The 27769-nt window shown below is 45.4% G+C and overlaps 1 protein-coding gene across 2 annotated transcripts in view; it reads right to left on the reverse strand.

Moving 5' to 3' along the window:
- Positions 1-1157: 1157 nt before the first annotated feature.
- Positions 1158-27769, reverse strand: part of LOC139050091 (E3 ubiquitin-protein ligase Rnf220-like) — a 74088-nt gene continuing 47476 nt past the window's right edge. For both annotated transcript variants that reach the window (XM_070526295.1, XM_070526294.1), the window contains exons 6-12: positions 25384-25664; positions 24224-24310; positions 13903-13988; positions 11675-11699; positions 8649-8781; positions 4463-4537; positions 1158-1856 (exon numbers count right to left, since the gene is read on the reverse strand). In XM_070526295.1, the coding sequence (XP_070382396.1) occupies positions 1785-1856; positions 4463-4537; positions 8649-8781; positions 11675-11699; positions 13903-13988; positions 24224-24310; positions 25384-25664 (759 nt within the window). In that variant the 3' untranslated portion in view covers positions 1158-1784. The remainder of the gene's footprint in view (positions 1857-4462; positions 4538-8648; positions 8782-11674; positions 11700-13902; positions 13989-24223; positions 24311-25383; positions 25665-27769) is intronic.

Consider the following 27769-nt stretch of genomic DNA (forward strand, 5'->3'; position numbering starts at 1 on the left):
ATGAGCAGTCAACTTACATTTTTACTCTCGCCACATCTCTCGCTGCTGCTGCTTCTGCGCAGGCTTAGTCTTCACTGAGGTGTTTGTAGGACGTTTCCTCAGCTAGATGAGACAGAAGACACTTCAGTGAACTTTCTCCTGTTTCTGCCCTGGCATATTTTTTTGTAAATATAGAGGACAGAAGAACTGACCCAAAGTCACCTGTTTCTCCCTTCAGCGCATTTCTGAAGGCAAAACAAGAGCAAGTCTACGTGAGGGAGAACAGTGGCCTAGGAACATGGAACACCAGAAAATGCATCTGGTTCATTTACAGGAAGTGGGTTTGCTCTGCTAAACATTGGGAGTGGGCCCAGTTCGTTCTGCAATATATTTACTGAGCGAGGCACCACTGTACTAGCTATGTTATCGACTACCCTTGAATTACTCCAACCCGCCGTGGTTGCTCAGTGGCTATGGTGTTGGGCTGCTGAGCACGAGGTCGCGGGATCGAATCCCGGCCTCGGCGGCCGCATTTCGATGGGGGGAAATGCAAAAACACCCGTGTACTTAGGTTTAGGTGCACGTTAAAGAACCCCAGGTGGTCCAAATTTCCAGAGTCCTCCACTACAGCGTGCCTCTAATCAGAAAGTGGTTTTGGCACGTAAAACCCCATAATTTTTTTGAATTACTCCATCTTGGGCGCTTACCTATGCTAATCTTGTATATATTCAACTCTTCCCTTTCAATACCTTACATCCGTACTCATTTGCACACAATGACCACACAATGTTGTTGAAATGAATGTGACAGCATCATCTTTGGCACTTATATCAGTTCTTTGTTACATTCTACAGTTTACCTCAGTATGTCTTTATATTCTATAACCTAGGTCTTTCAATTTCTGAGCATAGCGTAGCAAAAGTGTTTCCTGTGGATACGCAAGGTTACAAGGACTCCATGTGTCCTATGGACACTTCGTCTGGAAACAAAGTTTCTATGGAACAGCAGGTTCCATGCAAAGTGTCCAATGAGCTGAAAAAGCAGACGCTTTTTAACTAGGCTGTGACCACAGTGCACGAATCATGTTTGAGATGAATGGTCATCAATGCCACCGAACAGATAGCCACTTGTATGTGGCACATCTGTCCCAGGACATAAAAGTACGATGCAGAAATATGTCAAACATATACATGTACCTTTATTTACAGTTGCTCACACCTGAGAGCTCTTTAAAACACATACTTTGTGCGTTTGGAGCTATGAATTATGCTTTCAACTGCATTCAATGTGATGTACAAGGGAAAGATTCTAAGGGAACTTTGTGAAGTCCATTCTGACAGCTCTGCTTGCTTAATGCACTTCAATCATCACTGCTGACTCAATTCACACTAGTGCACTCATGATAAATGAACAAACTAACGAGGTGAATATTTAACACATGAACTATAAACATGAATCACATAGTGTCAAAAAATGACACAAGGGTCTCTTGCCCTTCACAAGTAATACACATATATGTCGGTGAAGACGCAGGAGTAGCTTCCTGCCATAAAAAAATAATAATAAAAATGATCTTAAAAATGTAACAAGCAGTAAATTAGTTTTCTTTTTACAGACTGGTGCCTTTCACAGCAAGGCGTTCACACTACCTTTAATAGATTTTTTGTTTGTTTCTCACAAGTGCATGTTTTTTGGGGGGGTAAAAAAAACCACTCTGCCAGCCATAAATTGTACACCAAGTAGACGCCATAGGTCCAGTAAAAATTCCTTAAGCTGCAAACAATCGGTTATCACACGCACACACATCAAAGGTAGATCCTTCGCAGGTCACTGGCACTAGTGATGGAATTGCACTGGGGACACAGCTTCTTTGCACCCTGCAATCAAAAGGTAAACATAAATAACAGGAAATTAAGAAACTGAATAGAAGGCAATAAAAGTAGAATGTCAGTGCCCCTGTTAACAGCTGTAATCGTTATTGTGACAACTCCCATCTATAGCTCGATGCCAGGCAAAAAAGAAATATGGCCTCTGCTACAGTCGGCTTCTGTTATGGTTCACATCCTACACTCGACCCGCTAGATAATTCAATCTATTTCAGCAGACTCGACAGGGTTTTGACCATGTCGAAATGGCGACTGGTGAAATGTCGAATTATCAAGCGGCTAGAATTAAACAAGATGCTGAATAAGATGCCGAACGCACCGCTAATTCATTTGGCAGTATTCGCCCAATTCTAATGCGCCCCCACATCACGGCCGCTTTGGCACGGGTGCGCATTTGCCGCATGAGCAAGGAGTGGGCGTGGCGTCATGCGCCTTGTCTACCTGCACGTTTAGTATTGGAGCTTGCATGATCTCGAGTTTCGGAGACTCGTCGGAGCGAGAGGCAGACGAAGCATTCTCTCCCCGCTGCCAGCACTTTTCGCGATACTGTTGTCTAGCTGCGGGTGACACTTTGAACCGTGGGGCGGAGCGAAGATTTAGTGCAGTTCGTGCCAAATCTAAGCAAATCTGTTCACAGCGGTTGCACGAGCCTCAGAAAGCCGACACACTACCTCGCCAAAGAAAGCGAGTGTACGGGATGACCAATGTTCTCAGCCGCTATCCATGCATAACACCATACGGTCATTTTTCGTAGATTCGAGGACCCGTCACAAGAATAGCTTCGGATTTACATGGTGGGCTTGAAAGTATTGTGTGACTAGCGTGCTGAACCCCAGCTGCAGGCACATTTACACGGACGGAAAAAGGTGGGGTGGGAGGCCGCGTGATCTTGCCATGGATCTGCAGAGGTGAGAACTCTTTACCATTGGTGCCAACCGTGGCCGACAGGTGTGGTGCTGATGACTGTGCGAAGCAGTTACAGTGACATGTGCTTTCTTCGTTTTTTTTCTGTGGTAAGCTGTGGCAAACAAAAATTCCTTTAGCTGCACCACACAAGAAGTTGCATTACGCATGCCACTGAACAGGTGCAAATCGTGTCTCCCGCAATGATCGTCAATAAAGCATGCTACTTCTAAGTAATTTTGGCTGTGTTTTCATCAGTTTCCTAATACTGCTATAGCCAGTGCACAGAGGTAATCACATAAGATTCAGTTGGGCAAACATAGTGCTCTGGCACAACTCCTGTATAACGCCACTTGCTTGCTGTGGACGTACGGTCGAGTCCTGATTTATAACGGAGTCTGTAAAGCCAGCAATTTGCTTTATTATATCAAAGTTTAGTTACGCTAATATTCAATCTTTTATCGAACGAATTTATCTCACACAGAAAGGGTTGCAAAGCTTTCCGAATTATGTGACATTTGAAAAAGCAAATTTAAACAGGAAATAAAAATTTAAATTGTCAAATTTAAGAGTTGGCGACAAAAGACACAGTTTCATGCTGTGTTGACGTTCTCTTCAGATCGGCAGTACAAAGCGAAGCCAGCCACACTTTTGCGTCCACTCTGCCCCCGCAGCTGATAGCGTTGCTCACAGTGGGATGTGCGCCAACCTGCCTCCTACTTCCTTATTATGCGCACTTACCACGAGCTCGCTACCCTCCCCCTTTTTCTTCCTGCTTGTGCGAGAACATGGTACTCGTCAAGCCAACCTCCTTCCTAGCTCACCTTCGCATGCTTTTACTCGCACCTAAAGCATACAGCAAATGGGGCATGATAAGATCTTATCGCACTTGGACTTTATACGGAACATGATGCTGCTACGCTTCAGCAGTCGCTCTTGGTGGCGCGGTGCACGATTTGAGAGGTGCATTTACAGAACAGCGGCGTGTTAATTAAACCATTCGACCTTCTTCATCTGCAGACGTTGCTATTTATTGTCTCGGGTACTTCATCGCGGCAGCAGTGACATTTTATTACACTGAAATCGTGTATAAAACACTTCGTTATGGTTCAAGATACATGGTTTTCTATGGACAAGAAATGATTAAAAGTAAGATACTTTGCTATAGCGAGAATTTTGTTGTATCGCAGTTGTAACATCAAGGCTTAAATGGATGTACTTTGCACGGTGTGAACTGCGTGTGCTCGGGTTTTTAGAGAAACTTCTTTCTTGCGCATCTCTTGCCACAACCTCGGCTTAGAGTATTGACATGACGTTTATCACCTGTTCAGATGCGTTGTGATATCATGATGCACCAGCTCACTGTGTTTCTGCGATCACTGTGGGCGCCACAAGCGAGTGCCGCCAAAAGAAATGCATGCAGCATTCTTGCTTATTTCTCTATGAGCACAGTCCTAGGTTAGGTTACGCTAGGTTAGGTTAGGTTAGCCTTACTGCTGCACGTCAGGAGGTTTTGCTCTGTCATGACACGAGGACAAAGATGGGGGCACCAAGTGCAGCATTTTGAGATCAACATTAGCAACAAATTAAAACACTCCGTACATGTGTTGCGTAGCAAGTGTGCGGTAGTTTCTACAACTCCGAAAACGTGCACGGCCCTTGGTTCTCCAACATGGAGCAGCAGGATGGCTTACCAGTGTCTTGAGCCAGCACTCTTGGCAGTGAACATGCCAGCAAACAACGGACACCACAGGCTTTTCGTAAGGGTCCTGTAAACATGAAAGTCGTTTCAATGGTCATTAGTACAACATGCAGTCGTCTAGCATGCTTTGTAAGTCAATAAAGGAATGCAACAGAGAACTATTACAACAGTTTACACTGATATATATTTTTAATTATCTTTTTTAAGTTTCACGATACAATCTCGGCACCAGTACGTCAGCATGACGTCGCATATTTCAAAGTATTGTTCTTTTTCATGTTTAGTGTGTTGTGGAGCTGTAAAGGCATTTGAACTTTGCTAAGTTAATTGTTTGACTCTTTTAGAATACAAATGTAGTCCATCTTTACCGATAAATATTTAGTTACGTCCAAGCAGATGCCTTCAAAATTTATGACGTCATGGTAAAATAGAGTGGGGACGTCAAGGTAGTGTCACCACTGTACTTTCATGCTAGTGTTTTTTTTTTGAATTACCAAGCCTATCCTCACAGTAGGGGCGCTTTCTTTTTTTGGTATTCCAGAACGGTAATTTATTGACACAGATCAAATCATTTTTCAATTTAGCGTCCCTTTAAAGCGGCAAAAGCACATGGATGGTTAGAGATAATAGCGTAACCATGATAGGGGGTACAGTGGAACCTCGTTAATACATACCTGCTTAATAAGTAATTCCGGTTGAAACATAGTCGCTACAACTCCAACCCTGGTGCCATTGAACCTAATGTATTGGCTGACCACTTAAGCTGCAGTCATTTAAATCATGCCAAACGGTTAGTGCGTAGTATTCTTACTACATTCTCTGGCATACACTAGCATAGAATCGGCGAAATGTTGCGCGCGCAGGCCACAGATAGTGAAATAGCACCACACGGACCTTTCCCAGACTGCAATTGCCACCGACAATGACGTCAAAACATGGTAGCCCTGGCGTGTTTGCTACTCCTATAGCTTCTAGCACTTCCACGCCATCGTCATGGATGATGACGTGGGTGATGGCCCTTCTGTACCAGATGCGGCTAGTGCATTGACCGCCATGAGGGCGTTCGCAGAGATGTGGGGCCTGATGGAGAAACTGGCTCATGGCCTTGCCGAGTTTGAAGATGCCATTATTGCTGCTAGGCCACCGTGGCGGCAAGTGAATATCATGGATTTTTGGCTGCCTGCTCACGAATAAAACTTGGCTCCATGTGCGGTCGAACACATTTTTTCTTTGACCGGCAAGTCTATAGCCGCTCATCTGCCATTGTTAGTTAATTCGTACATCGCTTAGTGTGTACATGATCCATGTTCCCTGTCAACTACGTAGTAACAAGGTTTTACTGTACCATAACTCAAGCCATTGCTTTCTTAACCTTTGTGGAAGTATCACATGCCTTACACGAAAGTTCTTGCCAATTACAAGGCACAATGTTCAATGCTCACCATGCTTCAAGTTTCTACATTTTTGCTTTTTCGAACAGTGATTTTAGCTTCTTAAGCACAAAGCACCCATTCTTACATCAAATGCCAATGGTCACATGCTCGGCCTTGGTGGCACATATCTAAATAATGCATGGATCCTCCGCACCCCTATGGCCTGCAAACCACCATCAGCATTTTTTTTTTTTTTACGTCTTGTATACACTGCAGTAACAAATTTGACACCTCAGATGGGAGTTCAGCATCTGTCCTTAAAATCGCACCACTGATGCTGTGCTGCTGTAAAGGAACTCCTCAAGGCAAGGTTCTCCGTCATTCGAATCTTTGTTATCTCCTAAAACCTTACCATCTTCCCATTCCTATGTGTTGAGGTTCCCGGTTCCCCTCCTTCACGGTAGCACATTCCCCTTCGCTTTAAGGGTCGACATTTTGCGTTAAGTAGTTGGCGAATTGCGCGCGCATGGCGCCGGCCCTTATGCCACCGGTTCCCACGGCGCTTCCTCGGTCTGCGTGAAGCGCTTCGTGATACGACGGTGAGCCAAATCACCATTGTGATCTTCGACTTGGTTGTGTTTGCTCCATCGACGTTGCCCATGCGAAGGCTGCTCCGTCCAGGCTGTCATTCACTGTTATGTGAATGCTAGCTGCGAAGTGATCCAATTCCCATCACTTATCACTTGAGTGATTCGTTTGCAATATCATACGGCGTGTGAATCCAGCTTTGTCAGCATCGTCGAAGAATGGATGACCAGAGTCGCTGGCCAAAGGTACAACGTGGATGAGCCGTGCATCCGCCAAAGGAGACGGTTCTTCCTAAGATTTAAGCATTTTTGTATGCGAGTTATTTCTGCATATTATACTCGCGGATATTTTTTTCATCCGGGCTGTAGTAATTGGGAGTGCAGGTTATACGTGGTGGCGGGTTGTACATGAAAAAATATGGTATGTGTATTTTAAGCAGAACAAAATTAAGCTTCTGATTCACATACCATTCAGAAAAGACAGAATATATAGGTGTGCTCCTTTTCTACACGCTTGTTTTTAGATAGAAGTCTAGTATTCATCTAAAGCTTCCATTGTAGTTTCACCCAGCTAAACCGACGCAGCCAGGTCATGATTGTAATTCACAGCCAAAGCACAGAAGTGGAACATCTTGATGAGCTAGTTGGTTCATTTTAACGAGTGTTATTTACTGCACAAGATGCAAAAAAGGACAGCACATCAGCATGAATAAGAAGAAAGTTCAAGCACAGATGCTTTTTTCGTATTCCTAACGTGTTCCTCCTTTCTCCAGCTTGCCAAATTTGTAAACAATTGTCAAAGCAGACAAATCCACACCAGTCCCTTTGCAGCCTCCAGCTTTGCAGTATCTTGGAAGTTGGCATGCCAATTGACAATGCTACATGTTTCCATGCTCTGACTGCAAACCATGTGGGTATAGCCCAGAATCCAGTGCACCTGATGTCAGCCGTAATAGCTGCGACAAAATTGCACATGGAATACCAGAAGCCTCCTCCTCTGAATAAAAACAGCGATGAGTGTGCGAATGCCCCACAGATGACACTGACCAAGTAAGAAAAACACCTTCAAAGCAGGACTGGACAAGGAGTGCTCACAGATTCTTCATGATGTTGCGCATGTTTTCACCAGCTTACACTTCGTACCCTTCCTCACTTGTCGTAACACAACATGGTATCACCATGGTGTCATGGTGACAACTCCTGTTTTTTTCACCTCTTACCTCGAAAAGTTTCTTGCTGCTGTCCAGATATCTTAAAAACTTTACTTCGAAAACACAGTGCCCTTCTTTTAGTTCGACTATGGCTAATTTGGTTATTTAGTTCATTCGATCTCAGCTTAATGTACTGGCTGGTGACCATGCATTTCTATGGCCCCAAACTTCCTTTATTTCGATTCTGAAATTGTCCTTCACCGGGTAATTAAAACTTGACCACTTAGCATGCAAGTGCCTGCACCCCATGGTGACCCCAATAGCAACTCCTTTAGTGGCAGCACCTGTCTCAGTGGAGCTTAGGGGACAGTGAGAATGCGTTGAACACACATCATCTCCAAACGTCCATTTTCAGCTGCCCTGGGAAGATTTTCAAGCAATAACCGTAGCTCACAATGTCCGATTGCTATAATTACTCGATTATAACGCACACCCTTTTCTTTTCAAGAAAACTGGGGACAAAACTGCCTGCACGGTACAATCGGACACAATGCTAAAACCGCTTTCGCAACATTCATGCGCTTTGCCACGTAGCACGGATGTGTTGCGGCAGCTAACATGGAGCAAGGTAATTAAAAAAAAGATTAAAACTTTATGACCACAGTGTCAATACAAGGTTTCTATAGCATATCTGTGCATGTGCTTTGAGCAGATGATCCAATTATTTTTGCAAAAGAAAAATGCGACGTGACTGACTGCATGCTAAATTAATATTTAATCGCTTTGAAATTAAGAGCACTCACAAGAAAATGCACGGAAGACCATCCTACCACTTCGACTTTCTTTCAATGCATTCGGAGCACCTTAGAATAGAATTCTCTAACTTCGACACATTTATTGAAAGTCCATTGTAACTTTTGGCTGAAGGAGGTTTAAAGTGAAAATGACTACCTACTTCGGGTAAGCAGAGGGTGTACAAAGAAGGCAGGTCCCTGAATAACCCACGGAGGTGGCAGTTTAAGGGCTAAGCCCCTCGCAACTTGGTCTGACTTGGCTGCACTACTCACCATACAAATGAGGCACTTCGTCACAGCTCGGTTCTGTTCCTCCAGCTGCCGCAGCCGTTCCCGCAGTGAGTTCACCACTTGAGACATCGCCCCCTTGGGCAGGTCCAGGTCAGTTCCTTTAGCCTGCTCGACGCTGTGCCCAAACACAAAACCCGCTTTCAGTACGCTGAGCTTAGCATAGACAAGTACGCATGCTGGACGCTGTTTGCACAAACCAAACATGGTGCAAGAGATTTTTCTTTCTTAAGCTGTTTTTCTGTGACAAAATATTGAGGCAACCGTCTCTCACAGTGCCTAGAGTAACCACATGCGATCCCAAAATGAGCAGAGTTGTGCATTGGGGTTCCACACGCCACTCATGCTTCCACTCGGCAAGTACGATCAGGTGGCTCAAAAAGCAGCCACGCACTGCAGACAAGCTGCCACTAAGCAACAGCCAAACAATTATGATGCTGACAATCACTAACGGCATCCCCTTCGAATCGGAGTGAAGACAAATAGCCACCTGGCCTGTGTGAGCCATACGTGTTGCCAATTCATAATCTAGCATTCTGCCTATTTCGGCTTTGTCTTCTGAAGTTACCTATGCCTCTGACAATCGTGTCCTTATCCCTTCCCTGCTTCTTTTTTTTTTTTTATAAGAGCACTGGTGCCACCTCCTGGCCACGCCTTCAACCCCTCAATGCCCAGACTTCTGCTGCCAAAATTGGTCCGTTTTTATCTTTCTGCTCGTTCAGTGACAAATAAGCTCCACCTGCAAACAAGCATGCTTGATTGTCCATGATAGAATGGTTTGGACGTGCACTTACGCAGCTCGTGTACAGCCCTGCCTGGCTCCTGTAAGCCCAAGTGACTTCTCCTCACAACCATGGTTAATATAGTAAGGAAAACGCCCGTGGGACCAATAACTCTGCTCTCTTTTGACGCATTTAGAATAGCTCTAATGGTGCCCACCGTCTGTCAGCGTGTTTACAGAGCCAGATGGCAGTTAAAAATTCCTTCCCACACAGGCAAGAATGGAAGTGTACCTGAAGCTTTCATTCCTGAGCAGAGTTCGATAAAATATTATTTTATTTATTATGGTACCAATATTCCTCATACCAATACTCCTCACTACAATTTAATCATTAATTGCAGAATACCACGTTTGCCGCAAGATCACTAGAACGGTTGAGATGTGTTTATATCTATAACAGCTCTGTAGAACGATACTGCAGTGCACGGGGAGACGCAAAGCAACACGACAATTTTTTGTGGTGAAAATGAAAATGCTGTCTTTAAAGACACAGCATTACTGAAATGCAGCAATACAGAACCACCGAATTAAAATATGAAGCAGGAAAAAGAAAAGAACAAGGTTACAATATGTTTCCATCCTTACATACATGAGATTCAACTTTCATACACTGAATTATGTTCAATAATCACAACCTCTTCAGGAGGCAAGTTCCACAGGAAAGTCATACATGGAAAATAAAACAGAAAAAGAAATACTGTAGTAAATTGGTTGCAGATATAATTTCGTAAACTCTCAAGCGATGGTCTTGTCGTTGAGGGATGTAGTGTGTTCGTAAAGTATATTTTACTCTGTTAATGCCAGTGCACTTATAGCAGATGCGAAATAACTTTTGATGATGAAGGCAGTGTCTTTGGTGGCGCAGCAAAGGTAGCTGCAAATTTGCCTTCATTGCTGAGATGCTGCTGAGGCCAAGATTATCACTGATGATAAATACTGCCGTGCGATTTCCCATACTTTCAACAGAATTGACTATTTTTTAATTAAAATTAAAAAAATTAAATTATGGGGTTTTACGTGCCAAAACCACTTTCCGATTATGAGGCATGCCGTAGTGGGGGAGTGCGGAAATTTCGACCACCTGGGGTTCTTTAACATGCACCTAAATCTAAGTACACGGGTGTTTTCGCATTTCGCCCCCATCGAAATGCGGCCGCCGTGTTAATTATAATTCCAAAGCCCGCAAGCTTATCTGAGAAGGGACCTTATAGCATGTTGTGTAGAGAGGGTTTCTTACGCTAGAGTTAACAGCACTGTATGCTTTTTCCTATTCACTTTATTCTAATGCACCCTTGACTGTCGTACCCAATTTTTCATGGCCAGAAAATGAATAAATTGCCCTTGATTGTAAAACACGCACTAATTTTTGTACAATAAAAAAAAATGCAACACTCTTCACTGTTCTCTCGACAGATTTTCACAGCAAGAGATGGAAATAGTAGTTCGTGCACACTTAAGAGAAATCTTAAAACTGTGAGGCTTCTGGAGGTGTGATTCGGATGCCAGCTAAAGGTGGTGTCCAATGATGACAAACTTTCGCCATTCAAAGGAGCTCCCGACGGCCGTAACATGGCAAAGTATGTCTTTCGAGATTGGGAAATGAGATTAAGAGTGAGAGGCAGGTTGCACACACCACCCATTCCAGTTTGGCTTTTGCACTTGATTCTAACACGCATGTCGTATCTTCGAGAACTCCCCCCCCCCCTGCAAAAAAGTATGCAGGAACTACAATGGAGTTGTCTAAGTGTGCGGAAGCACACCCCCAAATTACAGTTGGCCCAACCTCAAATTTCAGTTAGTTAAGCCACCATCCAAATTTCAAGTTGGCCCACTCCCAAATTTCAAGTTGGCCTAGCCCTAAATTTCAGGTAATCCACCCCTACTGTAGTCTTCCTCACGCATTTTCTCATTATAAGTGCGAATGAATTACTATTTCCATCTTTTACCGTACAAATCTGTTGAGAGAACTATAGACATAACCATGCAATGCTTTGTCTGAAGCACTTGGGGCATATTAGTAATCAATGGTGATGATGAATAATTCTTCCAAACTATTACACAGACTGTGGAGTCACTACAGCTACAACCAAGTGGCCGAATGAGCTTAGTACCCAAGTGACTAAAGGTACGAGAAAACCCGTTAATTAACAAGAAAAGATCAGATCCCCATAAAATTGCAGACACACACAAAAAAAGTTAAAGTTTCATTAATAAGTAATGTACCACTTACACATCTGACGTAGGCTTCTCCACCACTAGTCAGCCATGAAAAGAAAAGGAAAGAACAAGATTGTTAGAAGATTGTGAATGGTGGACTTGCAATAAAATAGGGTTGGTAGTAAAGAAGAAGAGCTTTTTCATCTGAACAATTAGACACGACCCTGTCTTCACTTGCAAAATACTCATTAATGAAACTGAAGGCTGGTCAAGTTGGTGTGCATTCATCTTCACCCTTTAGGTGCCGCGCCCAGGTACAGTTGTCCAGCTGCTGATCCACACCCCTAGCCATGCCCGAGATAATTCATGAATGTGAAACATGTGTGAATGGGTTGCGCCACCTATACTCAGAAATTGGCTAAACTAAAATTTTATGGCAAGTTTTATTTTATGGGATAGATGACGCAACAGAGCTCATCAACTATTATGGACAGCTTATCAACTGTCAGTGTTGCTCGAGACTCTTGTTTTTTGACATGACATACATGGCAACAAAATTGTTTGTAACAGTGCAGATATTCAAAAGAATTTTATGAGCTCCGATTCCAAGGACTTTGACGCTGATCACAAGGCGTCCTCAAGGGCCAATGAGAACAATAAAAAGGCAATGTTGCCCAGGGAATGCTAATTATTCCAATTAAACTTATTAATTAATTACATTGCAGAAGTTAACTTTTGTTCGAATTTCCAGATGAATGATAACCAAGGAAGACACACGGTGACTAGAGAACTGTGTTCTCAAGCTGCCACTGCTGCAGTTAATGCACGTTTTCAGCTTTGTCTTGAAGGTATATGCAGATACTAACGGGCCCATCACATTGTCGTTATAACTTGATTTTGATAATGTGAATGCCTGCGTGCTTCAAAGAATCCACAGTGTGTAAACAGACTGCTCACTTGCTCCTAATGATCCATTTGTGCTTTTAAAAAGCATGCTTCCTAACGTAAACTGCAATGACTGAAACTTGCTGACAGAGACACAAGGACAAGAACATCGTTTTCCATTAATGATGAAAAAAGAAAGTTGTTCATTATGCGAGAAGTATACAGTAAATATTCGGTATTGAATTCACTGCTCCTTCTGGCCCAAGAGGATTCACTTTCAACCGAGCCAAAGAAATTACTATTTGCGCACGGCTTGACATTATACACTCCCTGTTGTATGCAGTGGAACATTATTTGACTCGCAATGCTCATGGCAGCATAATCAGGATCGGTTTCTTGCTGTCTTCAGAGTGCGTTTCTATGCGCCCTTCAAATTTCATAAACCATCTCGATTATGGAGATATTAAGGGCATCGAGGTTAGGCAGCAAGACCTGCCAAAAGTCTCATCTGTTGGCCTTCTTACTCAAAAGCCGCGCTGATGATCCAAAGGGCGACATGGAACCACAGCAATTCAGGTTTCCAAAAAGACTGGCCTAACTTGAAAGCGTTCGCGATCGGTTACGGGGGGGGGGGGGGGGAAAATGGAATAAAAAAATGGTGCAAGATCGCGGACCCTTCGAAGCTTGCTTCACCTTGCGCATCCGGATTGTGCGGCGAAGCGACATCAACGCTGCTCGTTTACGGATAAACGAATAAAAAGAAAGGAAATAAAGGAAAAAGATTGACGCGTAGCTCTAACATAATAATAATAATAATAATAATAATAATAATAATAATAATAATAATAATATCACGACACTGTAAACAATATTTATTTGAACAACATTTAAATGCGATAAACTGCTTTGCAATATATGCCAATAATTTGTGCATATGACTTTAGATAAACTCCTGTAAACAATACAATTGCATGTAACCTGTGGACTAATATATCACTTTTCTCCGCTTCAGAAGGTCTAACACTTGCAGTTTACAGAAGCAAGATCACTTTTTATGCTTCAAAGGTTCAAAGTTGTAAACTCTATGCTTTATCTATTTTTCGTTTTTCAGTTTACAAACGTTCAAAAACATTTGCAACAAAAAAAAAAGGGCACTGAAGCGAAATTCTGCTTGCCATAGGATTAAGGCTTTTGCTTCCGCTGCGAAATGCGACCACAATCATTCAAATAGGATCAACGGTCCTCAGTAAGGGCATTTCACAAGCGATCGAATAGGGGAGCCGAAGTTGGCCCCAAGGTAAATTTCATCTAAATACTCCCCTTTACCGCAGCATCCGGAAAACAACCTTCCGGCGACAAGTCATTTATTCAAAATCATCATCATCATTTATTATCTATCACTGACAATGTGCTTACCGGGGGCTTCCGGCCTTTCAACCGACGAGTTGTCGCCTTCATCCCGCCGCGGCGAGACATTCGACCGGATGAAGGCATCAGCAGCGCTGGAAGCGGAGAGAAGAGGTGAAAAAAGAAAAGGTACCCAATTTGCGAGGGAACAAAATAAGTCGCAGTTCCGGCCAAAAGGCGAAGCATCGATAGCGAGGCGTTCAATGCCTGCACGTAAAAGTAAGGTTCGCAGTTTTATCGGCCGTACAAATTGCAGTAAACATTCGCTTACTAATTAGATAAACGAACACGGTGTCACTCGGCGCACAGGCAAACACGACCAGATATCACTCGATGACCGCGAACACGCGCTGTCGCAACGCTGGCTTGACGAGCGCAAAGAGAGGGGAGGCGTCTCCTGCTTTCTTTCCGGTCGGCGCCTCTATACGAAAGTTGAGATTACACGACCTCCAGCAGTAGGCACGGGGGAAGGCAGCGCACACCAAGCTACCTATCACCACGACTTGTAGAACGTTTTTTACCAGCCGCAGGTTACCTCCAATAAACGGCACTCAGCCGCGCGGACAGCCATTCGCAAGCCACGGCCGGACTAGAGGAGGAAACGCGGTGACGGGCGATTAATAGATTAGCATGCGCTGAACCTTACCTATCCTCCTCCCCCCCACCCACCTACACAAACACAGACCTTGCTTGCGCGCACTTGAACACGTGACCAACACTGGCCCGCGGAAGGACGGTGAGCATAAAGCCACCATCCTTCTCGGCTCCCCTTCGCACCCGTAGCGTGCGGGGCTCGACCTTATCGCACTCGGACTTTATACCGAACTTCACAGGTCGCCGACGGCGAAGAAAACTCACCTGGGGAGGTACTGTGTAAGAGTCCACCTAGTGGACATGTCCATTTCGTCTACTGTACAAGTTCTGATCGGCTGGGCTGCGCGTCCGCGGCAACCAGGTGCCGCAGCCAGTCTGCACTTCGGCAGCAGACGAAATGGACATGTCCACGAGGTGGACTCTTACAGAGTACCTGCTCTGGAGTATCCATATGACTGCCTGTCGCAATAAAAAAGAATGACCAACGACTGATCAAGAGGCGGCACCATCTCGACCATACCGAACGTTCGGCCGCGCATCGGAGCAAAGCGTGGTTTCGTATCGTCTGCTACGTTGTTTGGACATGCAAGCTTGTGTCGCGGTGATGCACAGTGCAGTGGACGACGCGTAGCCACGTCCCCAAGCGCCACTGGGCCTGCGCACGATGGCTTCGACGCACGGTCGGGCTCGCTGCACTGGCATTCCGCGGAGCGTGGCCACGTGGCTCGCGCTGTGTGATTGAAACAGCATCAGTCCGGTTGAAGGACTGTTCGGTCGTTGGTGTTTTCACAAGCCGAACTATCAGCTAACTCCCAACTTATAGGAGATATCCTCATAAACGATGGTGTCTAACAAGGAAGGACGTATCAAAAACGTCGCAAAGCAACGCCGCATCGTTAAAGAAGACGCCCGATCACAACGAACCACGGAAGCGCCGCTCGAGTCGAAATACATGTACCAGTCACCTACCGTGATGACGTCGTGGCTTTGGCGTTGCGCTGCTAAGCCCGAGGGTGCGAGATCAATATTACGGTCGCATTTCGGCGGGGGCGAAATGCACAAAAAACGCCCGAGTCCTACTCGAGGTGGCCAAAATTAAACCGGAGGCCTACACCACGACGTGCCTGATAATCATACCCTGGTTTTAGCACGTAAAGCACAACTTGGCTTATTTTTTTCATACGAATCCCCGGAAATGTGCCGCGTACTAAAGGTGCCGTCGTCTGCAATATCCATAACTCATGTTTTTATTGCGATAGGAATCATGTGGGCATTCCAGGCGCATTCTTGCTGCCGACGTCGCCATGATGTTCCATATAAAGTCCAAGGGCGATAACGCCGAGCGCCGTATGCTGTATGTGCGAGTGAAAAGTTGCGACGATCGCAATTCAATCTCGCACCCGCAAAAGAGGAAAGCGGGGAGAAAGCGCGCCGTCTTCCGTCGCGCGGGAGGCACCGGCGAGGGGGGGGGGGGGTCCTACTTTGGCGGCTGCTCCGTACGGCGCGGCGCGCAGGCGTCCAAATCTGGAAAGCGATATGCGATGTGGACCAAGTGCGCCGTATGCTCGTAGCTTCGTATGCGCTGCGCTTTCGACGCTTAGTTCGCGTTGAAGCGAGACACAGCGCGAAGGTCGATTCGCTCGCTGCTGCCGCACTTCTTCCCTCTAGCGTGTTGACAGCGGGTTTCCGCGGCCATCGAGTGAGAGGTGTTCATGTTTACCTGTGCGTGTGTGACAACGTGCGTGTTAATATAGTTAGCAAGCGAATGTTTACAACTCGATACAGCCAATACATCTACTATCCTTACTTCGTATATAAGTGTCTACTAATTTGCTATCGCATCGCAGTCGATGCTCCGCCTTACGGGCGAAACTGCGTTTTTTATCTCTCTTTCCCTGCTAGCAGACGGCATATTACACAAACACATTACCTCCATTCGGGCTCGTTTGGGAAACAAATGCGGTTGGAAAATGTTCAGAAAGGTTATCGAACAAGACAACAAAAGCTAAGGTACGAACTGAACAAAGAATAACACGATTTTCGGGAGGGGTTGAAAGAAAGGGGGGGGAGTGTAGGTTTTTTATCTCTCTTTCCCTGCTAGCAGACGGCATATTACACAAACACATTACCTCCATTCGGGCTCGTTTGGGTTGGAAACAAATGCGGTTGGAACATGTTCGGAAAGGTTATCGAACAAGACAACAAAAGCTAAGGTACGAACTGAACAAAGAATAACACGATTTTCGGGAGGGGTTGAAAGAAAGGGGGGGGGGGGGGTGAGTGTAAAGCGATCGCAACAAGTACCAGGCAGCAGGTCGGGACACTTAAGTCGACAACCAACCCTCGAAAACATCATCCTCCGTGGGTGCGGCCACTCACACATGAGCACGCGACACAGAAGCACAGGCCACCATAAACACTCCTAGAAGCGAGCGCGCACAACTCGCCAAACGCAAGAGAGAGAGACGGCGAGAAAGAAACAGAGTAAAGAAATAAAAAAAAAACAGTTGCCGCACGCCGAAGCTAAGGCCACACTCCGGTAGCCGGGACACCGACACCGGAAGTCCTCGGTCGGCAGCACCGCACGACCAGCCACTTCTGGAAGCGGTGTCGGCCGTATGTCTTCAAGGTGACTGACCCGAACTGGACAGGGAAGGCGCTGGTGACAGTCCCGCCCCCTCTCATCGAAAACAAACGACTTTCACTATGGCGTAGAACGCTCCGCTCTCAGCCTCGAACGAAATGTAAAGGCGATAGACGACGGCCGAAGGGAGCGCCCACGTTTTGAGAGTTGACGCCATATATTACGATGTGCATATGGAATGTGCGTGTCATTCATTGACACGCACTCGTTCGCCGAGAGAGGTGCACACTTAGCATTAAAAGCGCACGCCGGTTCACAGTCGCCAGCACCCCGTCCCATGCAGTATCTAGCGATGCGCATGTTTGGATTCGCGTCCGTCTTGGAACTATACACCCGAAGTTTCACACCCTCCGGGGCCTATCTTTACGCCGGTTCTTGAGACCAGTTTCAACATGCGCTCGACTGCTGCGAGCGTGCGCGAGCCATTCGCTTGTCAGCCAACCGGTAACGAAAGCCGGATGCATGTTTCGGAGAAGGCCTAGCCCACTGTGCGTTACTCATCCTTCCGTGAAGATTATTCCGTTGCGGTCGACGTCGCGCTGAGCGCGATCTGCGGTGGGCAGCACTCTGAAGACACCTCACACCTTTTGGGCCTTAGTTTCTCCGACAGCAATCATCGTCACCTGTGTTGCTGGCGTTTCCCTTTTTCTTTTGAAAACTCTGCGCTCGCTACTTTCCTGTCGAGAATGCTATGTCAAGCTGACAATGCGCTTGCCGTTCGTAACCTGGAAGTGCCTGGCACGCAGCGTCGAAGACGGGAAAGGCGCGCAATATATAGATGATTATACTGTTGTGGGTTAAACATAGGCCCCCAAGCGTGTAAGCTGCTTTTATGGTGCAATGAAGGGGGGCGCCCTTCTCCTTGCTCTCTGTTCCGATTGGCTGATGCGATCCACAGTTCTTGCGGCACTGCACGGTGTCCGTGAAAATGGAGTTACATGAAATGCTAGACGCCCTCCTCGGTTCTCTTTCTTTTTCTTTCTCGCTCAAGCGGAATTAACAGACATTTAAAGCGGCGCAATCTAGCGGGTGAAAAAAAGGAAAAGGTGGTGGTCGAGGAACAATAAATCACAGGTGCGTCGGCGGTTTCGGGAACCGAATTGCAAGCGTTTTGTTTTCTCGTGTATAAAACACATCAAGAAAAAAGAATAAGGTAAGGAAGCCCTGAACCGTTTGTTGCATCGATAAGTCGAAGAAAATGTTCGCGAGAAATGAGAAAAAAAAAGAGAAGAAAGTGAGAGGCATAGGGCACCGCGCACACCACGTCTGCGCGGTCTGTCGCAACAGTTGAATGAAATCCCCAGCGCCCTCTTCTCCCTTTTCCCCGCCCCTCGGATTAAGGAGCTTGTCTTTACATAAAAGCGGACTCACCCCCCCCCCCCTTTTTTTCGAAAAAAAAAAACAACAACACCGAGCATCGAGGGGAGCGGTCTCGCGGGCTGTCGTCCACGGCTGTCCTCCAGGCGTCGTCACCACTACACTGCACTGCCGCTTGCTTGCGTACACAAAGGCAAGGTGAGGCAAACACACACGCACAGCGAACGGTTCCGTACGTGCGTGGGGCGGCGTGTTCGAGGGTGCCGCACTCTCGTTGCCGCAGTAGCGACAGATTCGACAAACATTTGCCCAAGCTGCGAGGGGGGAGGGGGAGGCGGAAGGGCGCTACGGTCGGCCGCCAGGGGCTCTGTTATAAAGTGGCATCCTTCCTTCCGGGTGGCGCTAGAAGAGGGACGCTGCGCTAACCCGGCTTACAACACACTGGGCTACGCCACGCCGGACTCCAGAGCACAGCTCTTGGCCTCTGCATTTTTTCGTTCATTCGTCTTTGTCCACACTTCTTGAGAGAGAGAGAGAGAGAGAGACGGCGTGTGCGTTTCGCTGACGTTTGCAAGTGCCGATTTACTTGCGTGCGCGGCGAAGGCGCCAACACCTCGTGGGCATTCGAGCACAAATTACTGCTGCATACCTGTCAACCTTAAAATGTGCGAGGTACTACAATCAACGCAAGAAAAAATGGGGGTGAGGGGAAGAAACAAAGAAAGGAAGCTATAATACGCTGAAGACTCTGTGGTTATAATTCAACATACTGATTATTTATCAAACATTCGTTAACTTTGTTTTGTGGTGACCCTGGGAACAAGCAAACTGCTCATAGTAGCAGCAAGGATGGTCTGTGGCACCGACATATGGAAATGTCTATGAAGTTTATTTAAGCGATATTCACGTAACAGCAGCAGAAACTTTCTTTGCCACATCTGAAAAATCGACCAACGGCTGTATTTGTATCCATTATAAATCAATATTGCTCTATGTGTGATGCAGAGGAAAAATAGTAAAATTATTGGCATTGATACAGCAATCATACGCAAGCTCTAAACATTGGGCATAGAGGTATGCTACAGCAAGGTTGCAAGTGGGAACGTCACATGCAGATATGTGCTAGGTTGTTATAGTGCCTCGTAAGCTATCGGGTGGTACTTTCTTTTTTATTCACTGTAAAATGAATCGAGGACATTCGAATGTCTGCAATGCAAAGCAAGTGCTCCCCCCCCCCCTCAACAGAATTGATTGTGATGCAAGATGTGGCGGGGCTGCATCAATGATTGGCGATAATATTGATTTTGCCATATTCGGTAATGAGGGTCGCATCGAAGCACAGTGGATGAAGGCTATGGTGAACAACCATGTGTTGTTTACATCGGAGGAACGTACGCCTCCAGATGCACCGGTTCAAGTAGTTTCACGTCTTCGGAGCTTTATGGACCATAATTTGCATCATGATGATGCCTTACTGTTGGAGCCAGATCATACTTTTCCTGGACTCAACTGAAACAGTTATACAGCTGGAACTATGCAAGCCTCTCGTTCTGAACAGTTCGTGGATCTGCTTTCTTTACGTTATGGCTTAACCCACATGACTAACTTTTTCTTTTTTTAGCAAGGATCTGCAACTAGTGGTTTGTCTAAGCTAACCTTTTCTTTGTAGATGCAAAACAAATTAAAGGGACGTGCTCGACCCCTCCCAAATACACATAATTTTTCTATCTGTACACCCATACTAGGGCCACAAACGCTCAGTTGTGTCACCGACATTTGACTGCACTTTCCACCCTATGTTCGAGTCCTACAGGTGTAAAGCAGAGTTGAATTGCAAACCTCACCAGTAACGGCTGCAAGTGTCAACTGCTAAGGTAGAAAAAATGTCATGCCTCAGTGCACACCCACCAGGTAGTGCCAAAGAAAAGCAAGAGCACTGCTATTCCCTATGCACGCAGTGTGAACGATGCTTTGGACAGTTTAATGCTTACAATTGGGCAGCACCAGTCCCTTCCAGCAAGTCACATGTTTCACATGTTCAAATGGTGGGTGTGAAGGACCCCATTGAAAGATCGAACTACCCTGGTGTTGTGTGCAAAGCCTCGCACAAACTGTGATGCAGCCTACAATGGCGAATTTGTAAGCGTCAAAAAATCACCTAGAGTGACGTCATTACAACATCACAAAAGGCAAACTTGTTGCCTAAGTGTTATTATAACAAATCAATTTCACTCCACATGTGACCCAAAAGAAAAATTGTAAAATTATTGGTGTAAATACACCAATCACAAGCAATCTCAGCCTTGAGAAAACAGGCCATTCCGTAGACAGGGACTTGATGTCTGTTATCGCTACAGAGGAATTATTACCAAGACAGTAACTGCTGGAATCATTGCATACTGAGAAGATCTGCCAAGCAATTAGCTATAAGCAGGACATGCATTACTTCAACTGTGTATTTGACAATCTAATCCATGCTTAACCAAGAGTTCTTGCTGTACACTTTAAACAAAGGACTCATTTGGCCACTGAATAGTCAAGTTTCATTCCTTCAATTTTTACATTTTGGCTAGTCTGTTTTATTTATCCATGAATATTGATAAGGTTTGACAAGACACTACGCAAGGTTTAGCAAAAGAATTCTTGGTACAAATGAAATTTATATTTAAGAATGATGGTCGAACACACAGTTTTCTTTTTCTTTTCATACTTGTGAGCAGGACATACGTCAAGGTGGAGAATAAAAACCCTTGGTTTTCATTTGCATCATTTCTGGTACCTCAAAATAGTGTTTGCAGCCCCATTTACTGTTTCTGCTTATTAATGACCTCCCAAACGACATAGAGATGCCAATCAAACTGTTTAGATAAGTGCATTCATAACAAGAGAGAAGCAAATAATGGCCAAGAAGTTTAAGCTGTAACTTGTGGAGGATTATTAAATGGCATAATGACAGACAAATGGAGCTCAATCCAACTAAAACAGCAGTTTTTGATTGCTTCACAAAATAATACCTTCATAGACTACTCCTACAGCACAGATAATTAGGAACTAAAGAAATAATATCAAAGAAAATGAAAAAAAAAACTGAAAAAGAAACCATCTTCCAAGCACAAGTACTAAGGTCTGTACTCTGGATGTTCAATGAAATTACCAAACATATTACGTAGACTCTAAGGCTAACAGAATGCTTTGGGGCCTTAGAACTGACTCAACTCCCACAAGCCAAGAATAAAATGATTGGCTTACAAAACACTAGTTAGACCAATTACTGAGTACACCAACATTGTCTGAGATCTGTACATGGCAACCAATAACACTAATATAAAGGACTCCATCGTCTTACCCCAAGGTTCAGCTCAAACAAATACAGTCACTCTGATCTTCCTTCTTAGCTCACGGTAACAGTTGATCTTTCCTCACAACCTAGAACTAAACACGACAGGCTGAACTATCTCTACATTATCCTTCATACTATCAACTGGATGGGACACTGGTATTGAACATTTATCCCTAATCCTGCTGCCTGCACTGATTGTTTAGAGACTAGCTTTTCTCTAACGTTATGAGCAGAGCCCCCTCTTTGATGCTGCTGTATCATTCACATCAGTCAATGCATTTATAACAATAACATTAGTGGCATTCCAGCTTGCTTAGATAAGAAATGACATTATGAATTTATTCTTGGTTCTGCTGTCATTATCTCTCTCTTGGTATTTTGGTGCCTCAGTGTTGTAGTCACAGCTTTTCTTGGTGCTTGCCGTCTTTATTTTTCTGATGCATGTTGTTATCCAACCAGATACGACATACCATTTTGAGTTGACATGATAATTGCTGCTACTGTCATTCTATACATGCATTGTTATTTACCTCTGGTAAATCACTGTCCAGAGCTAACAGCATTCCTAACTTAAAAAAAAAAACTATTAACTAGTCCCCATCGGATCCTTTCAAAATCCATGGCATTCGTGCAGCTGGTGCGGGTACTTATACACATAGAGTTTCATACTAAAATTACTAGAGGGAAACTCCGGTGCTGCAATAGTTGAACGATCCTTACAAGGATTCAGTACAGTACATGGGATTCACTTCAGTATATGGCTTTGTCTTATCTTCATGCTTACCCTTGAGACTATTTTCTATGCCTTACCTGCCATTATCAGCCAAAATTTCATATCAATTATATTTTTCTAAATGCAGAAAGCAATAGAGAATTTTATTTTATTCGAAAACTTCTAGACATACATGCGCTCTGGTTAGACAGTGCATCACCAGATGTCACTACCAGAGTTGCTGCTCCCGTGCACCTCTCCAAGAACTCAGCATTCTGCAAATAGCATTATGTTTACGGACAGGCTAAATCTTTCTAGTAACACTGCACACATGCACAATCATGACAAGCTGTTGTAATTTAAAATACTGTGTGGGAAATTATCACTCTGCAAGATCAAAAGGCCATCTGAAGCCGCAACGACGAAGCTTAAGCAAGTCCTTGTATGACACACCATTCCCTTGCTGGCTTAATTGCCATGCTTGCAGCTCCTATATAGACTAGTGCCAGAGTTCCTGCTAGAGTCATTTTTGCAAAAAACCCTATGCTTCAATGCACTGGCATGTCCATGTCCTTATGTACTTAAAAGAGTCTTTTCCTTACCACAGCACATCTCTGCGCACAGTAAGACTAACTCTTTTTTGGTGTCAAAGAATAATTTGGAAATTCACCTTATTCAATTATTCCTGTTTGGTGCGCCCTTAAGCTTTACATTATTTAACCTCATTACTTCACGACCTCCTTCACAACTGCATTTCTCTGTTGGCAGCCATACTGTCACTCTAACAGACAAATGATTATCTCGTCACATGACCTGCCCAGCTTCATTTTTCCAGAGAAATACTAAATCAGCTGAGATTGGTAACACATTCTTTCAAAACTCAGTAGCATTCGAACATTAATTGCACAATAACAGGTTGATTACTAGATGAGAAAATAAAGTCCAAACTTCCTGTTCTTCACTCTCGCTACAAAATGACAGCCCCTGTATGTGTCAGTGTGACGTCATAGATTTGAAATTATTTTCTCGTACTTAGAGCATTGTGGCTAAGTAAAAGTTCTAGAAACTAGCTAAATTCAGTTTCTGGCTCCCTTAGAATACACTGCAATCTATCTTCACTAAGAAAAATAAGTTAACTAGGCCCAAGCAGGCACAATCAATATCCATGATGCCACTAGGAACTGGTGCAGGTACTTGCAAGGTGGCAGCACCATCTGGATTTTCTTTTTACCTCTTTTCTACACTGTAAAGTCCCCTCTCATCGTAACAGTGGCTTTTCTTTGGTTGGGAAATTTACTCTGGTAGAGTTTTTTATCTCAGCTACAGCACCGTCTACACACGTCATCCCTTATTCATACTGATATATCTTGATTACTTGATGTCACTATGCTTTCTCTTGTATGCCCTGCGGTCTCCTTCCAGGATCCTTATTTCCTTATTTAGCCTTCAAGCTTAAGCTATAGAGATTAGTATTGGCAGAATACAATGATTGTACATTACAGCTTCAAATTTTTAGTGAGTCACAAACTCCATGCTCATATGGGGTTGCCGTATCAAGCAAATCAACTGCACTCTACCATGTTGTCTACTCCTTCCTAACTTTCTTGCTATTAGATTCTTCAAAAGTTCCTAAGCAGCTTTCTGTCACACCTGTGAAGAACACTCATGGGACAGTAAAAAGGAAAATAGAAAAAGAAAATAAAGCAAAGGTGGTAAAACTCACGAGAGCACAGCCTGTTGCAGTAGCCTCCTCTCCCGTTCTTCGGAAGGCTCGCTGCTTTCCAGGCGAATGAGGTCTGCCTCCGAAAACCTTGGCCAAAGTCAAGGGCAACCCGAAAGTATTGCAAAGCAAACATAATGAAAGGGAAGAAAAGGCACCCGGATCCAATGCAATGCTGGAATCTATCACGGCATTTACATGAACGCGACAAGTGGCATGTTGCATTGCATTTCTAGCTCGCTGCATCCATGTAAAACCGATAATGCGCTAGAAAGGCGACTCCCAATAATGAGACAGGAGAGAGCAAACACTGGCATATTTAATTGAGGGAGAGAGGTAGAGTGAGATGGCTGCTGCGGCATGTTTTTGCTCCACTCACTGGCAGAATGCAATCGCTGGAAACTGGTTCTGGCATGTTTTGGAGAAAAGCAGATGTGCCCCATGTAAACACTGTAGCATCCCCTAATAGGAAATGCCTTGTTTTGTGCTGTTCTCGCCGAGAATGAAAAAGAATAAATGACTATAATGATTTTGCTATGGCCAATGCTTTTAAGCCAACCAGTGAGCAGCACACAGCCTGCCACTGTAATAATGATTTTGTACGATCTGGTTGCACTTGGTGTCACTAGATGGCCCGCCCCTTGCTGCTGCTCATATCTATGTCTCTGGTATTCCAGTGATGTGAAAACGGTGATACCCTTACAGACAGGCTGAAATGTTCTAATAGAAAGCAAAATCTAGCTTGTACGTATACGTGGTATCTCTATAGAATATAAGCTGTGTTGCCAGAGACAAGAGAGACAGTACCGTCATCTTATGATGCTTTGTCCAACCACAACCTGTTTGATACGTTTTTGCATGCGGTTGTTCTTGTCAACAGAACAAAATAAGAAAGGCTGCATGCTAATGATTATATTGCTGCCTGCTATCATACATCAGAAGCTGAGTACAACATAGTTGGTCACTACGATAATGGTTTCCTCTCTCATTAAACTCTGGGCCACAAGATGGCGTTACCAGCATTGCCACTCCGTCCGCGTCTCCGGAAACCATCTATTTCGCACCTGCCATAATATAATGCGGACAAGCTGAAACTATCTATTGAGAGTACGTGCCGCCCGCTTCTCGTACCCGGATTAACACATGTTGCACGACAAGGATACTGCGCTCTGCCGTAGGAGTCGCCGTCTACGTCCAAGTCCACGTCGTCCTCGTCGTTCGTAGCACGGCAGGCGGTGGCGGCTGCGGTGGCGTTGCTGCTGCTACTGCTGCCGCCGCTGACGCCGGCCGTGACCCAGCCGGCGGCGCGGAACCCGCCCTCGAGCAGCGATGTGGCCCTGAGGCGGCTCTGGCCGGCCCACTCGTACTCGTCGAAGGACTCACCCACGCCGAGACCGTCCACGTCCACGTCGTCGTCCTCGTCCATCAGGTCGAAGTCCTCTTGCTGCCGGCCGGGAAATACGCATAGATGTCACGTGATGCGACACAGACGCGCGCACGCACACGCACAAACGTACAAGGCAGGCAGTGACGAAATGGCACTGACGGCATTCTGCTGACGACAAGCATATGAACAGACGTAGTTCGAACAACTTCCACAGAAGATCGGAGGGTACCACTAGGTCGTCCTTTATACCAGTGTCACACGGCTACATTCGGTCGCTAACGATTGAGCCCGACCCGGATCTAAATTATTGACCGCGAGTGGCTCCCTCCCGCAGCTTACACAAAGGAGCCAATTGCCATCAAGAAATTCGATCTCGATCGGGCTCGATCGCGATCGAAAGTGCGCCGCCTGACACCCATTCGTACCTTTCCGATAGACCATTACAATGCAGTGGAGTGGCAGACGATATTAGGCGAAGGGGTAATATCAATGAGAGGAACGAGAAACGCTTCGTACGTTTTCAAACGCGAGCATCCAGTTACGCCGGCTACCTGGCACGGACAATTACGCTGCACTTTTGTATAACTGACGCGCGGATAGACTTAACGTCACTCGTTTCAAACGCCACCACCAGTAGCAAGATGGCGAGTCGGGCTAGATGTTTAAAAGTTCCTGTTGAACTAACCATGAAGCGCGCCGGCACACCGACAAAATGTTACAGGAACGCAGATAGGACATATACTGCAGCCGCTCTGTTCGACACCACCAGTAAATGCCTCTACTTCGTCCCTACATGTGGATATTCTGACTCGTACAAAATGGCGTTAACAATCGACGAGTCTGGGGAAGTCAGCTGGACGCGTCTCACAAGCTAAGACGTACTCTCCGCCCACGAGGACCGCAAAACAAATGCACGAGAGCGACAAAGCGCAGGGTACGAAGGTCGCCGATCTTTTAACGGGGTCTTACCTCATCTAGTTCTGAGAGAGAGTCTGCAGATTCATCGCTGACATCACTTGCGCACTCGGTGCACTCCGCCATGATTGTTTACTGCCTCAAGTCTTGTCTCGACTTGATTACTTGACCGGCGAAGCAAGTTGCAAGTCGTTGCGCCGGAGTGCAATACCGGCAGGCATTGCGAGACGCGCGGGATGGACCTTGAGACCGCGGCACGCAGTTAATGAGCTTCATTACTCTAGCAATCCAGCTCATCGATAGCGAAGACATGATTACCGACGTAATCCGAAGACCCAGAGACAAATGGACGACGCGACTGAAAGTTGGTGTGTTCGTAGCACGACCTACTGGAACTCCAGACCTGCACACTATGGGAGTCGCCTTCGCCCACTCTCGTTCAACCGTTGGCCGTTGGTGTCGCTTTTATGACCTGTTCGCCTGCTACTCTACGGTTGACCGGGGCGGCATCGTAATTAGAACGGAGGCTGTTGTGCTGCGGCGAACTGCTTGCATGGTTGATGATTTCTGCGAACACAGTGACAGTGATGTCACAAGGCTTCGATCGCTCACTTGGCTCCAAAATTTCACTGTCCGAACCTAAAAAGTGTCGGTGCGTGTAGTCAGCTGCTCTCTAAAACAGCGTTAAATAGCCGCTCCTGTTGCCCTTTTCACGCAGTAACAAACCGCACAGGTCTGCCACATTCAGTAACAGTGTTTATAGAGTTCGTAAACTTCACAACAGTTTCGTCGTTTAATTTGTAAAGTTCGTTTCTGAACCTTTTGGAAACTGGAAACCACGTTCGAGGGCCGAACGATTACCATTTATTTTAACTCTTAAAAGATACCCGTGAGTGCGTCAAGAGAATTACGCATACAGCTTCACTGTGTAGGCATCTTTCTCACCACCGTTATGCTGCCGCCGTATCACCCAGGAAAGCTAACTCCGCAGTTTGGAAAGAGTTCCGTGACACAAGGCCTGCAGTGCAGCAGGTGTTAAAGCACTACGGTACCTCTAGCAAGCTTTCAACTTACCTAGACGTTTAACAATACAAAAGAAAAGTATGGTAATCTTTCCTCGAAACGGAATTAATCTATTTCTTGCACACATTGGGCGCAAGAATTATTTGTGAAAACTTTTGTCAGGTCCTCTGCCTTTCATTACGGCACGGAGCAGTAAATCATAATGTCACATGTGACATTATGCT

This window comes from Dermacentor albipictus, chromosome 9 (genome assembly GCF_038994185.2).
Source record: "Dermacentor albipictus isolate Rhodes 1998 colony chromosome 9, USDA_Dalb.pri_finalv2, whole genome shotgun sequence".
In the NCBI taxonomy this organism is placed as follows: domain Eukaryota; kingdom Metazoa; phylum Arthropoda; class Arachnida; order Ixodida; family Ixodidae; genus Dermacentor; species Dermacentor albipictus.